This window comes from Ammodytes marinus (genome assembly GCF_949987685.1).
Source record: "Ammodytes marinus genome assembly, chromosome: 10".
Classification (NCBI taxonomy): Eukaryota; Metazoa; Chordata; class Actinopteri; order Uranoscopiformes; family Ammodytidae; genus Ammodytes; species Ammodytes marinus.
The window spans coordinates 2145925-2160677 of record NC_137214.1 but is presented as its reverse complement, the minus strand read 5'-3'; the positions used below and the strand labels follow the sequence as shown (position 1 = coordinate 2160677).

General features: G+C 40.6%; 1 protein-coding gene across 1 annotated transcript; it reads right to left on the bottom strand.

The window, feature by feature from the left end:
* Positions 1 to 3182: 3182 nt before the first annotated feature.
* eif4ebp3l (eukaryotic translation initiation factor 4E binding protein 3, like) lies at positions 3183 to 12980 on the bottom strand. Its single transcript, XM_080035721.1, has 3 exons — positions 12618 to 12980; positions 5180 to 5356; positions 3183 to 3777 (listed from the first exon to the last, which is right to left on the bottom strand). The coding sequence occupies exons 1-3, from the start codon at positions 12748 to 12750 to the stop codon at positions 3749 to 3751; spliced, it is 339 nt and encodes a 112-aa protein (XP_079891847.1). The 5' UTR covers positions 12751 to 12980; the 3' UTR covers positions 3183 to 3748.
* Between the last annotated feature and the right edge of the window lie 1773 nt (positions 12981 to 14753).

The following is a 14753-nucleotide window of genomic DNA, read 5'->3' as shown; positions in this document are numbered from 1 at the left end:
GAGCTCAGCTTCTCTGTGAGGCAGTAAGAGTCAGGGGAAGAGGACAAGAGAGAGGCAGGAGGACGAGGAAGGCATCAGGTGGAACATACCTGATGACATTAGGACCAGTGTGGTGGACCATGTTATAGATCATGGCCTAACTATGAGGGAGGCTGGTCTGATTTTGTTTTCATGCGTCTATTAGATGAACTGTAGTCGATCAATCTTTCAACAGCAAAAACATCTGCATGGGATTTTTAAAGCCAAAAACTTACCAATTCTAAAAGCAGCTGTGTTTTGGATAAAGTAGGAACAATTGTTGCTGCTCTGAAAGAGTCATTCTATTGGTGCATGTGTGTATGATTTTGATGCGTAACAGTTTTGAAAAGGTTAGGTTTTGATTTGACGAGTTTCATTTTGCCGTATAAGTTAAGGAGTTTCTCTCTTGTTGGGCCCGTGTGTAAAGTTTTGACAGTGAGACAAATTCTGCAACATGTGTGTAAGCATTCGGCCAAAACTGTGACACTATTTGTATACAGTAAAAGATTGTAATGGATGGGTTTTGGTTTGGGCATGAAGTTCACCATGTTTGGTGTCAGTAGAGGCAAACATGTGGGAGGATCATTTTACATGTTAACAGTAGAACCACCATCAGGACTAAAAGCATACTAATCAGACTAATCATCCCTGCGTTCCAATCACATACTTTTTCTTTTTACTACACTACATACTAAAATACAGAAGAGTTTGAGCGTCAGGAGAGGAAAAAAAAATCAGATAAGGAAGTTTTTTTTTCATTATGTCGAGAAATGTCAAGAATAAAGACGAATACTTCAAAATGCTATTGGAGTTAGTGGGGCATTTATGTATTTTTCAGCATACTACAATTGACGTTCATATATTGGGACATCCTAAATCTTTTTCTGGCGTTCTAAACAGTAGGGAAGTATGGAGATTGGAACGCAGGGAAGGTCCTAGAATCCTGGGGCCTATTGCATAAAAGTGGAATAAAGATATCCAGGATGATTGATAAAGCCAGCCTTGACAAAGTCTAGCCTGGGCACTTTGGATCAGTCAGTTGCATAAACGCCAATCCAGGATCAAAAGGGCCCGCTTTGTCAAGTCAGGTGTAAGTAATTCTGTTAAGTGCCAGCCCACAGCTTTCAGAAGTAGACCCAGAGATCGAACACAGATTTACTGATGGAAAAATGGAAATGACGGCCCATTTTCCCACAATGCCTTGCTAGTTTAAACCGTAAATCAGGGGGCAGTTCATTTTATACAGGGGATGTCATCTCTGCCAACTAATCTTGATGTCTCTGCATTGTTTTATGATAAAATAGTTGACAGTGAGCAGTCTGCAGGTGCATCTAAAAAAATAAATATCATGGAAAGTCCATTCAAAAAGTGAAACTTTCAAAGATTCATTACTCAAAGTGAAATATGTAAGGCCTTTTTTTTGGATGATTGATTGATCATGGAATAAAAAATCCAGTATCTCAAAATATTAGAATATTACATACAACCAACCAGAAAAAGGATTTATAATACAGAAATGTCGACCTTCTGAAAAGTATGTTTATTCTAGATTAATTTCACTCCATGTGTAATGAATTTATAGAATATATTTAAGTTTCACTTTTTGAATTCAATTACAGAAAAAAGCAATTTTTCATTGATATTGAATTTTGTTTTAGATGCACCTCAATGTAGTTATAAGTACAAAGTGAATTTATTTGACCCACATAAGCAACGTCATCTGCCATCGATAATCAATTGTATAAATATAGCCTGCAGTATGAACAGACTATCACATACATTATTATAATTTATATCATTGCATCTTAATCTAATTATAATTAAATTAATTATAAATGGTTCAGGTTAAATAAATAAAAAATAAGAACTATTTAACTAAATGACAATGCAGTCTTTTATGTGGTACTTTAAAACAGGCTAATGAAAATAAAGCAGTACACAGAAGATCATGGAATAACTATTAAACACCTTGATTTCAGATCGGAGTGACAGCTGACTGAGCCAATCAGGCAACAGAATAAGTTTATCCTTTACGTTTAGCCTGGTCGGGACCAGGCTAAACGTAAAGGATAAATCTCCATGGTAACTTATGTCCGTCCGCTTTTATGCAACCGGATCATGGCTAACGCAAGCCAGGATAACCGAAATATCCTAGGTTAATCCCTTATCTTGGTTTTATGCAACAGGCCCCTGGCTGCTCTGCCCATAATAATAATAATAATAATAATAATAATAATGATAATAATAATAATACTAATAATACTGGGGGGGGGGGGAATGAAAAACTGAAACAGATCCAAATCCAGGTATCGGAATGGAATAAAAATTAAATGTTAAAGGTACATGGTTGAGCTTCTTATCCACATGCAGCTGTGGAACACCAAAGCATTACATCATTTAAATAGAACGTGGTATACTAATGGTAAAAATGAGGGCTGCAACTAACGATTATTTTGATAATCGATTAATCTCTCGATTATTTTCTCGATTATTAACCGATTAGTGTTTTGGTCCGTAAAATGTCAGAAAATGGTGAAAAATTGATACATGTTCCAAAACCCATGTTGACGTCCTCAAATGTATTGTTATGTCCAACACGCACAGATATTTCAGCTTACTGTCATAATAGGATTAAAGAAACCAGAAAATATTCACATGTGAGAAGCTGAAATCAGAGAATTTGGATTTTTTTTATTAGTTGGCGATTATTTTAATAATTTATTTATTCATTATTCTTTTATTTATTATTCTTTCGGACAATTCCACACAATACACAATTTTCTCTTGCAAATATTCATACATCATACTTTGTGTTGTCCGAAGGGAGACGGAAGAAGCCAAAGGCTTATCAGGTCCCGCCCCCATTTTCATCAAATTCGGATTCAGATACACAGATTACTGTTACAAAATAAAAATAAAACAAACAAAAAACATTATTTTATATATATATATATATAGCTATATATGTATATATATATATATATATATATATATATATATATATATATATATATATATATATATATATACACACACACACACATATATATATATATATATACATATACTTTTTTTTAAAGAATCTGCAGTCCAATAAACGATTAATAATCGATTCGTCGATTAATCGTTGCAGCTCTAGTAAAAATCAAACGCAATTGACTGCAGACGGTTGGAAAAGCCTTTATTTGAAATTATTCACATTTCATCTCCCTCCATACAAAACAGTAGGAGCTGATTTTCAGTAGGCCCTTATCTCCAATACTAGGAGACACTTGTTTCACCCATCACAAAGAAAGCTAGCCATCCCTTTTTTGGGGTGGGGCGGGGGGAATACCAAAAAAACAAAACTGATTCCTGCAGTGAAAAACTCTACATGTCGTAATGTAATCTTCTTATATTCCCCAACTTAAAAAATAGGCTACATAGTACAATTTTCTTATTTACAAAAGATAAAAAAAGAAAGAAAGTGAAATCAAAATGGATTTGTTCAATCCCATTGCAGCTCTGAGCAACAAATCAACCCACTCAATACCATCGCTTTACATAACACACTTCTTCAGGGTCCAAAACACCCTACAGCTTTTATAACCTTCAATTCTTTTTGGTTCCTCACAAAAGCTTTTCATTTTAAAAAAAGGTGAAAAGAAGCTTTATATGTAATGCATTCCAGTCAATAAAGACCATGGAGGTGTTTGAACTTATAAATCTCCACAGGAGGTAATACAGGAGCTCAGATGTCCATCTCAAACTGGTTGTCATCTGTTGGAGAAAGGAGAGAGAGGAACAGTTAAGAGACGGTTAATATTTGACAATCAGCTGGAAGGGGCTGTGTGTCAACGCACAACCACACCTTAACCACCATGACAGAGTACAGGCCTTATCAATACATTCAGTACTGGAGAGAAACAAACAACAGCAGCAGCAGCACTCTACTGAAAGGGTGGAGCCCATGACACTGTGTTTACCAACCCAGACATGGGACTCTGAATGCCCCCCCCCCCCCCCATGTTCTTTAGTTTGACAGGAGGAATGGAGGCGGTCAGATTGATAGCTGGATGTGTTTCACTTGATAATAAATAGCTGTCTCAACTTGCCCATGAGCCCACACCTTTGGTCATTCAGCCATAAAGAGTCACACATTTTCTAAATGAGGTCATCTACCTTTTAGAACCTCTGAGGACAAACACAGACACAATAACTGTTGACATCTGTAACTCCTCAACAACAACAGATGAACAGCTGACTCTATCCGCCTCAAAGACAGAAGGCTCACCGTATACAGTATGAAGTATATAGTGATGGGTAATCAGCCACCCGCCTAGCTAAAAAAGCCTAAAGTAACACATGGTCTTAAAGACTGGCCACTCCTGTCCCAGTCCTCAACAAAAGAACATACAACAACGGCAGTACTGCAGAAGTATGGCACTGCATCTGCAGGATTATCATGTTTAAGGTGGAGAACACTTGTTGTCAAAATCAGTGAATATCTCCTCCTGATTCCCTACCTATCTGTACTGTGTGCCCGCTAAGAAAAAGAAAATCTGGTGTTTATACACAGCCTATGCTCTGTAACTGGTATCTAGACCAAAAGGGAACCACCGTAGCTAGCAACATGCTTTACAGAGAAGAGGCTGTGTATTATCATCACTGCATTTAAAAAAAAAAATAAATCCCCCTCACACATTATGAGGCGATAATCAGGAATTGATTCACTGACTTTGAAACAAATTATTTAGAACAGTTGTTCTACAGAATCACTGACTCCACAATTAATAACCCATAACAATGTAAAGTGAAGACTCGTAGTGGAAACTAAAAGGGTTGGAAATTCATGAGACTCACTGACCAAGGTGGATTCAATGCTAATGCAAATAGCTGTGTAGTTCTCTTAGATATAATGCAACTAAATGGTGCATTGTGGGGGATTTGATTAGATACATTGTGGACGTGGAATGTTAAAATTGCAGACGCTCACATGTACTCGGGAATGTGACCCTGCGTCCCAAATCACATACTCTTGTGACTAAATCTTTTTCTGGCATACTAAATAGTATGGAAGTATGGGGATTGGAACGCAAGGTATGTTTAGCTGATAAGTGACTTCATTGTCGACATCTAGTCAACACTCATGAGAGAAGAGAGACAGTAGAGACATGTTTACCTGCCATGTCCTTGTCTTCCTCCTCTGCCTCCTCTTTCAGGTCCTGCAGTTTGCCCATGGGGTGTGAGGCGGGCACCGTCACCCCAGGGATCTGGGGCAGGCAGCAGGGAGGGGTCTTGGCCAGGGGGGAGTTCCGACAGTCCAAAAGGAACTTCCTGTCGTAAATGATGCGGGTGCCTGGGGGTCAGAGGGAAATAGAGTGTTTGACCGGCAGAAACACAAACTCGAACCCTGTGTCTTAAATCACATACTCTTTCTTTTTACTACATACTAAAGTACAGATGAGTTTTAGGGCCACGGGAGAGAAAAAAAATAAAATCAGATAAGGAAGATTTTTTTTTCATTATGTAAAGAATAAAAGACGAATACTCCAAAACGCTATTGGAGTTATTGGGGCATTTGTGTTTTTTCAGCATACTACAATTGACCTGCATGTATTGGGACATCCTAAATCTTTTTCTGGCATACTAAATAGTATAGAAGTATGGGGATTGGAACGCAGGGACAATCTCACTTCCTGGATAGAAGTGAAAGTGAATGCTCTACACAAAACAGAGCTCAAACATGACACAATGAAATGATAGCCTGGTTATTACTAGAGCATCTTGGCCAGCTGCACATGTGAAGAGTCTAGTCTCTTGTCCTCTGGCAGGGGGATTGTGGGAGGAGGAGCGAGCGCGCAGAGGGGAGGGCTCTATAGGCTGCTGCCATGACTTCTAGGAAATCAAAGAACAAAATATTCTGTTTTTGAAACAAGAGGCCTTGAGATTAAGACCACATGTTCTGTTCCTTGACAGTTCAAGAGCTGTACTATTGACAGCAGAACCAACATGCTTCATTTCTCTCACACACATGAACACATGGGTGGTAGGATGGCCTAGAGCAGGGGTTCTCAAACTTTTGAAAGCTGAGGGCCAATTTAGGAACCCAACATTGGACCGAGGGCCGCCGAAGGAATAAAAAAATAATAAAAATTAAATAATTTCAATGGCCAGCGTCTTTACAGTTTACATGTATTGGTCTGCATCCAATAATGTATAATTAACACATTTTAATTAATTAATGGCTAGGTTTCATTTCAACATTGGGGGGGGACACATTAAAAGCGGGGGTTTGGAAAATTTGAGGTTCGAACACTTCATTTTGTGCATTCTGGTTAATTTTTATGCAGTAATTTGTGTCTTCTGTATTTATGTATGGTGGACATGTTAAGGAAAAGACAACTAGCTCCCATTGACGCAAATCTAATGGAATATAAATCAGTAAGGCACTGAGGCATTCTGTATTGCATTCAAATATTTATTCTACTTTATTGTTCAAAACTTTCTGCACATTGAAAACGTATCACCTTTTGGAGTGTTTTTTATAGGACTCACTACTCATGATGCAGCAGCAGTGTTAACTATTATGACACTATACATTGGAAATAAACGGGGTGGGCTCTCAGCAGTCAACTAGGCAGATAGTTCCATGGCTATCAGCAGCTAGCTAACGTTAGCTAAACTTTAGGCAAAAGAGCATAGAAAGAGTTAGAAACCAGATAATGTTAGCATCCATCCTTAGACACTTGACCTAATCTAATTCACCTTGAAGGTGAGAAAGTGCATCGTATTGGGCTTAACAAGCTCACTATCTAACAACTTACATTGGGACCACTACACTGCCTGCTGCACCGCGGGAGGCTGACCAGCCGTCTGCAACGAGAGGCAGAGGCCAGCCAAACGTCGCAAGTTTAAAAGGTGAAGTAAGCGGTTTATTTATGTTAACATAAGTGTTAAATCGCTCTTTATTCATACAGTAATCACTTACATAATGTGCGCGTTTCATAAAGCCGATCTCTCAGTCAGCTGCTTTGCATGTAATCGGCAAATAAACTTATTGGAGTATCCCGAAATGTTTATCCAATAAGAAGAGAGAACGCTACAAACCGACACTCGTCTCACTCATACATACTATATACGACACTGTACTGTATTGCATTTCTGATTCAGTGCAACAATCTGTTCAGAACCTACAGACCTCTTTTAACACCCTGCAGAACTGTCTAGTGCAGGGGTGTCCAAACTTTTTTCACTGAGGGCCACATACAGAAAAATCTACGAAGGGCCGGGCCACTTTGCAAAAATAACACATTTATCAAGAAATGTAGCTGCTATGATGTTTAGTTTCATAGCGTGTTCGTAAATTGTAATCCTTCTTCACGGCAACACTTTGCTTGCACATTAAACAGATACATTCCCCCTCTTGTTAAATGCCATTGATACACCCAGTATTTTCTACTTTTGCGTCCAATGTCCAGCTGGGTGAAAATAGCATACGGCATACCCCCCGACCCCCCTCCAAGGGGGCCCGGGGGGTATGCCCCCCCGGGAGATTTTTTTAAAGTTTTTAAAGTGAAATGCATGAATCTGGTGCACTTTGAGAGGGAAATTAAGAGGCTAAAGCTGAAGAATTTTGTATGAAAAAAATGGAGACACTGTGTCGGATGAATTAAAAGCTATTGGAGAAGGACACATGGATTTTCCATAATAATATTAATTTAAAATAAAATATTATGCAGGGTCCTCTGGGATGGGCTTGGTGCTCTTTTTCTTTTATGGGACATATTTCTCTGTAATATAATGAGTGCATTTAAATTATTTAAAAATTAAAAGGGCCATATTACATTATATTTTTAAAATGTTCCACGGGCCAATCAATCAGTTTTGACACCCCTGCACTAGTGGGTTAACTAAGAAATGCAAAAAAAAAAAAAAAAAAAAAAAAAATTTTTTTTTTTTTTTTTTTCAAAGGGCCATATTACATTATATTTTTAAAATCGGCCGCGGGCCAGTAAAAAGCGGGCCGCGGGCCGCAGTTGGCCCGCGGGCCGTAGTTTGGACACCCCTGGTCTAGTGGATCTCAGGCTTGTCCTTAATATAGAAAAAACAAAATATATGTGCTTTTCCAGAGCAAGAATTACACATTTTAATGATCTTATTATTCACACAAATAATGGATCTCATATTGAAAGAGTCACTGAATATAAATATCTTGGCATCTGGATAGATGAAAAACTCTTTTACATTTCACATAAAAAATCTTGTCTGTCGTCTCCGACAAAAGATTGGCTATTTTTATAGGAATAAAGCCACCTTCCCGTTGTTCAGTAGGAAAAGGATTATTGAGGCAGTTTTTATGTCTGTCCTTGATTACGGTGATGTGGTTTATCGGCATGCATCTCGTTCATGCCTTAAACTCCTAGACTCTGTATTTCACTCTGCTTTAAGGTTCATCACAGGAGATGCTTATGATACACACCATTGTGTTTTATATGAAAAGGTTGGGTGGTCCTCCCTTAAGGAGAGACGTGATGCACATTGGCATATTTTTATATATAAAGCTCTGACTGGAAAGCTACCACTATTTGACAGAAATGCTGCTTATTTCAGATGGGCTTTATCAAACCCGCTCAACTGACATGCTCATGTTATATGTCCCCTATGCCCGGTCTGAGCTTGGTAAAACCGCTTTTAGCCATAGTGCCCCTAGTCTCGCGAAGCCAGACCAAACTACAGCAAATAGTATGGTCTGGAAGTACTCTGTTTAGAGCCGTCTATTCGGGTGGGGAAACCGGGGGAAACTGGGCTAGCCTGTTTGTATTTGTTTAAACCAATCACAATCATCTAGGGCGGGGCTAACCCCGGGAAGCAGCAGCGGTGTCCTGCAAAATAGTGCCGGGGGGGGGGACTTATTTTGATGGAACGTCTTCACGCCCAGAGACTGTCAGAGAAATGGCTAAACCCGCAAACGCCACACAAAAACTATTAAAGACAAAAGGAATATACATAGTGTGTTGCTTTCTAACCAGCATGTCAAGACACCATACACTTTAGCCCCCGAGGAGCTCACGGGATAACTTAACCGGAGTTAACTTGCCACGTAGTGTTATCTCTGGTAACATTATCATCGGCGGTTGAGAGGACGGCTACGGCGGTCGAGTAGAATTTATAGCATTCGAGAACTTATGTCACCACCTCCTATCGCTGTAGTCAGAGCCGTAGTCCGTCTGTTTACAGGCAGAACAGGGTTTTGACGTTGTGAGCGCTACACCAACTGCAGCAAGTAGCCGTAAGTTGCTAGGTGATAGTGGAAGCCGTTGGAATCTTTCCCCGTCGCTAAAACACCGCTGCTTAGTCCCTAATTCACCAAAGAAAGGGAACGGCGGATCTTAATCTAGCTGGTTATAAGGTCCGGTGCTCAATTCAAACCCCCACGCTTCATTTTCCAGAGTTTATGAGGGTATTTCTGCCCGGGGGTAGTTGTACAATGAAGTTGGACAGCTAGGCTAAGCTAGGATGCGTCCTGGACCGCCGAAGTATCGCCACACTTTATTTCTGTCTACAATAATGTGACTTCCCACACCCTGTGTGTGTGTGTGTGTGTGTGTGTGAGAGAGAGCGCTGCACATAAGCACACGGGTTGACTGTGAGCGAATTGTTTCCGAATTTGAGGGGGATCACAATAGGGGAAAGCCAGCAACCGGAAAAGGAGGGGGCTGCGTCAGGGCTGCGTTGCTTTTCGACGCAAGCGAATAGACGCTGGCGGAAGTGGTCATGCCAGACTATAGTGCCCCTGACTCCTGGAACAGCCTACAACATACAATTAAAATAAATACACTCATAACTGTTAACCAATTTAAAATTATTATTTTGAATCAGCCCCTCTACACTTGTAACTGTTTTAATTAGGCTATTATGTCTCTCATTCAATTGATCTGAATGTTTTAAATTGTTGTTGTCTGTGTGTGTGTGTGTGTAAACTTGTTATGTATTCTCATTGTATATTGTGTATCTGTACAAACTCGACGTCATTGTAAAAGAGGGTCACCCCTCAATTGATCTTTCGAGGTTAAATAAAGGAAAATGAAATGAAAATGAAATACACTCCAAGGTCTCACTGCCGGTGCACGCCAGAGCAACAGATGGGTGAATGTGTATGCGCCTACAATGGCGGAGCAGGTAAAAATCCTTCCCAATGTCTGTTTTGATGGTTTTAAATCATGTTTTATCACACTTATGCATCTGAGATGATGCTAGATAACTCGCTGCTTGAAGACCGCAGTGCATTAATGTGGTGACGTAGGGACGAGCGAGGGGACCGCTAACTGCAGTAACTGACAGGAAGTTGGCTAAAAGAACCATTCCGCTTACAGCACCTTTAAGATGGTACGGTCCACTGTAGGGGTGTTATTATTAATAATTGGGGAATGAATATAAACAATTAGGAGGGATATTTAAGTGTTTCGACCCCTGTACTGTTTTACTGTTACAGGGGACGCATTCCATCCGTGCGTTTCAATTCAAATTGAAAAAAATATTTATATATATTTTATTTTTTTATTAATAATTCATAATTCAATGCGGGCCGCCAGATATGTTTCTGCGGGCCGCACTTTGAGAACCACTGGCCTAGAGGAAAGATGGGTCCACCAGTAACAATGAGGTCACTGGTTGGAACCCCGGCACCAGACAGGAGGGTGTTAGTAGTGAAACTAGTAGTGGCTGGTATTACATCTACGGTGCCCAGTGCCCACCATCTCTACCAGTGTGTCCTTGAGCAAGACACTTAACCCCAAACTGCTCCAGGGGCGCGGTATGTACTATGGCTGACCCTGTGTGAGGACCCCCTCTGGAGTGGAAAACTTGATAGGGGATATGCGAAAAGACTCATTTGACTGTGCCCCGTGTACAACTGACTAAATAGATTTACTTACATGAAGTGCAAAGCTCCACACAAACTCTTTGACACATCTCAAATCTACCCTGCATGTCTAAAGTCTGGATGTATTTGGAGTTGGCCCCATTCCAAATAGTCACAGGATCATAAATGGCATGGTGATAAGTTTTACCAGGACACCAGCTGAAGTCAAGGTGTGGTCTGTGTGCTATGAATCGCCCTGTACAGTATCTAACTTGAAGAAAAACATGTTATGTAATAAGTGAGCCCTGAACAGATCGTCCCAGACAAAGGGAACCAAAGCAGAGGGAGGAGAGAGAAAAGAGATGGGGCGAGGAGAAGGGGGTTGGAACACACGCTTATATCACAAGCCATGCATTGCATTATTAGTGCAGAGTGGTTATATAAAGAAAAGGGGTGTGGGGGGGGGGGGGGGGGGGGGGGGGGGTCAGTCAGTCCAGCGACACATGGCATGACCAAAGCAGTGTGTTGTAAAAACAAACTTGGTCAAAAACCTTGTGTTGCAACTTCCTATGCTATGTTCACCAGTGCACTCCAATAGAAAAAAAAGAAAATAAACTGTAGCTATTCTAACCCCCAATGCATTACACATTTCCTTAGCCGCCTCCTCTTTAGCTGGTACAGAATGTTCTCTTACTGTTGCTGACATGTAAAGCAGCCGGGGATAGGACGGCCCTCCGACTCCTCCACCACTGCACAGGCCAATCAAGGTCCAGCCCTGGCAGCTGGCCTCATATACACCCTCCTCAAATCACAAGTCACGGGTTTGTTCGCTAGTCTGCATCCACAGAGTTTTTCGATGCAGCAATTAAGTGACTGTGTGCTTGGGGCAATGCAGTTCTTATTCTGTGTGCGTGTGAGTGTGTGTGTGTGTCAATATCCATATCTAAGTAACATTTTGTTGTAAGTCAAAGTTACCTATAATCTATAGGGGGGATGCTTATCAATATTGTTTATGGGTTTCTTTTGTGTGTGTGTTGACCCTGGCGGTTGGGACTGCCATGTGAGGATGTGTTGTGATGTCTGCTAGAAGCTACAGTTGTTTCACTTTCCCTGTGTACTCCTTCTAAACTCCATGACTAAATACATAATAACTAAAACTTACTTCTATTCTATCCATGTGGCTGTCATCACTGTTTGTGATGACAGCCACATGTCACTATGTTTTGCGATAGTTTTACTCAAAAACGGGAGTAAAAAGTGCTGTACAGACTCCACAATACTTGCATTGTTACTTTTAACATGTATTCCGTGTCTGGTACGAAGATACTGTTGTTATCTTTGCCACATCAACACACGGAGCGAAGTTGTTGACAACATGAGGGCTGACGACATGCACCAGGGCATTAGCCTACTCCAACTTCAAACTAGTTGGGTTCACAGTTGTTTACATTTGATGGCTTTTAGAATGAGGTGAATTAATAATATGTCTGACACTTTGATCAATGCATGTGTGCGTGTGTGTGTGTGTGTGTGTGTGTATTGTTTGCAGCTTCTCGCGAGAGCTTATAGTTGAGCTAGGAGTATTTTGCAAGTGTGCACGAGCCGTTGAGATAAAGCTTTGTAAAGTTAGTTTACTTTTTGAGCTTACCATGTTGCGTTTGAAAGCATTTGATAAAACAATAGAAGACTAAATGGAACTATTCTACCTCAACATACTGAAAAAAAAAACAAAGAGGAAAGCTTCCACAGCCCCTACCTCCAGGCGTGGTGGAGAAGAGCGTCCCCCCGGGAGTCTGGCTGTAACAGTCGGGTAGCTGGGACCAGTCCTTGAGGGTGAGCGTCCTGGTGGGGATGGGGCAGCCCTTCACTTCAGTCTTGCCAGTCGACATGCTAGCTTCAGGGTAGCTGCTGCAGAGTGGGACAAGAGTTTCTGTTTAAGTCCTTAAACTCGCTCTACAAAGCTTTACAACAAGATGGCACCAAACTAAGAGCTCTGCAGCTAAACAGTGAACCAAAGTAAGCGTCGAGTGCGGGGGGACCGGTGTATCGCTCTGTCTGCAAGCTGCTACCGAACGCTACCATGTGCTGTGTCAAAGTAGCAGCCACGGTTGCAGCGGCCACTCGTGATGTTTTTGTGCAACAGTTAGGAGACACGTGGGCTGGTAAGGAAACATGTGGTGCACATGTTTACATGCGAAGGACAGTCCGTGGGGGCGGTGGTCAAATGTGGAGGAAGCGCAGGGAAGGAATCAGAAGATTATCGATTAATATTTACACAAACATTTTCAGCGCCCGAATGGATGTGTTTCAATGAGAATATACACTACAGGAGAAAGTTCAAGATAACTTATTAATGAAGCTAAAGAAAAGATGGTGCACGACAAACGGCACAATGGTGTGTGATCTGCTAGAAAAAACAAGTGTACACTAATAAAATAAGATAGGCCTACAGCCCATGTATCAGTCATCCAGTTCTAAAGTGAGTTTGTGTAGTCTTCCCCAGTGCTTAGAATGTGACTCAACTCGATACTGGAGAGTTAGAATAGATGCTACATCGCAACCTACATGTGTCATTCCCACTCACTAGCTGAAACCCTTCCGCCAAGCATGTGTTCTTTAATGTGTCTATGTAGTGGAACACAAAAGTGTTGACAAAAGTTTAAGAATGGGACCACATTAGAAAATTACTACCATGGGCTTCTCTGGTTCATAAAACAAGCGCGTCTTGACCTCGTCCGTGTCACTCATTGGACAACACTGCCCCCTATCCCCTATCTTATAATAGGTCCATACTACCCCCTGTTGTATAATAGGGCCATGCTACCCCTATCTTATAATAGCCCTGCGTTCCAAATCACATACTTTTTACTAAACTACATAGGCTACTAAAGTACAGAAGAGTTTTAGGACCACAGGAGAGAGAAAAAAATCAGATAAGGAAGGTTTGTTTTCATTATGTTGAGAAATGTCAAGAATAAAGATGAATACTCCAAAATGCTATTGGAGTTAGTGTGGCATTTAAGTATTTTCAGCATACTACAATTGACCTGCATGTACTGGGACATCATACATCTTTTTCTGGCATACTAAATATTATGGAAGTATGGGGATTGGAACGCAGGGCCTATCTTGTAATAGGTCCATGCCCCCATTCAGCACAGCTGCTACTGCTGCACGCTCCTCATCCTTATCTCCTTTATGCGTTTACAATGTCTGTAATGTGATGATGCATAGGCTACTTATCCGCTCAGTATTCATTGTTTTATTGTTATTATTGTGTTTGACATGTTTTGTTGCAGATGGTTTGGACATTCATTTTAATGTCAAGTATGTAATGGAAGTCGCTTTGGATAAAAGCGTCAGCTAAATAAAATGTAATGTAAAGTAGTTTCTACAGTGGACACCATAAAGGTAACGCAGCATGCCGAGTTAAATGTAATGCAGCGTGTTGAGTTAACTCCAAATCAAGTCGCAATTTCTACTGAAGAGGAGAGATATTGCTTCAAAAGTATAGCTTTACAAGTATTCTACCCTGTCATATATATATGTAAAAAAATATATATGTTCACTTCCTTTCCGGTGTACTGTGAGGAAGTCACTTCTCTCTTCCAACCACTTGAGGGCGACTTCGACATTAATATATTTGGGGGACACCCTTTATAGACATAGAGCATCATATTACAGTTTTCCCTAGGAGTTTCCCCCATTGTACACATACATAAGATAGAAGTATGCATACATTTCTAAAAACTTGAAGCGTGTGTTGGAGTTGATTGCAGATGGCTTAACTCTAAGACCTCCCATTGTTATAGCTCTAATAGAAACTCTGGATCAGATTTGGGTTTTAAACTGGATGTGCATCATCCAGCAAAACGTGTTCGTCTGGAAAAGC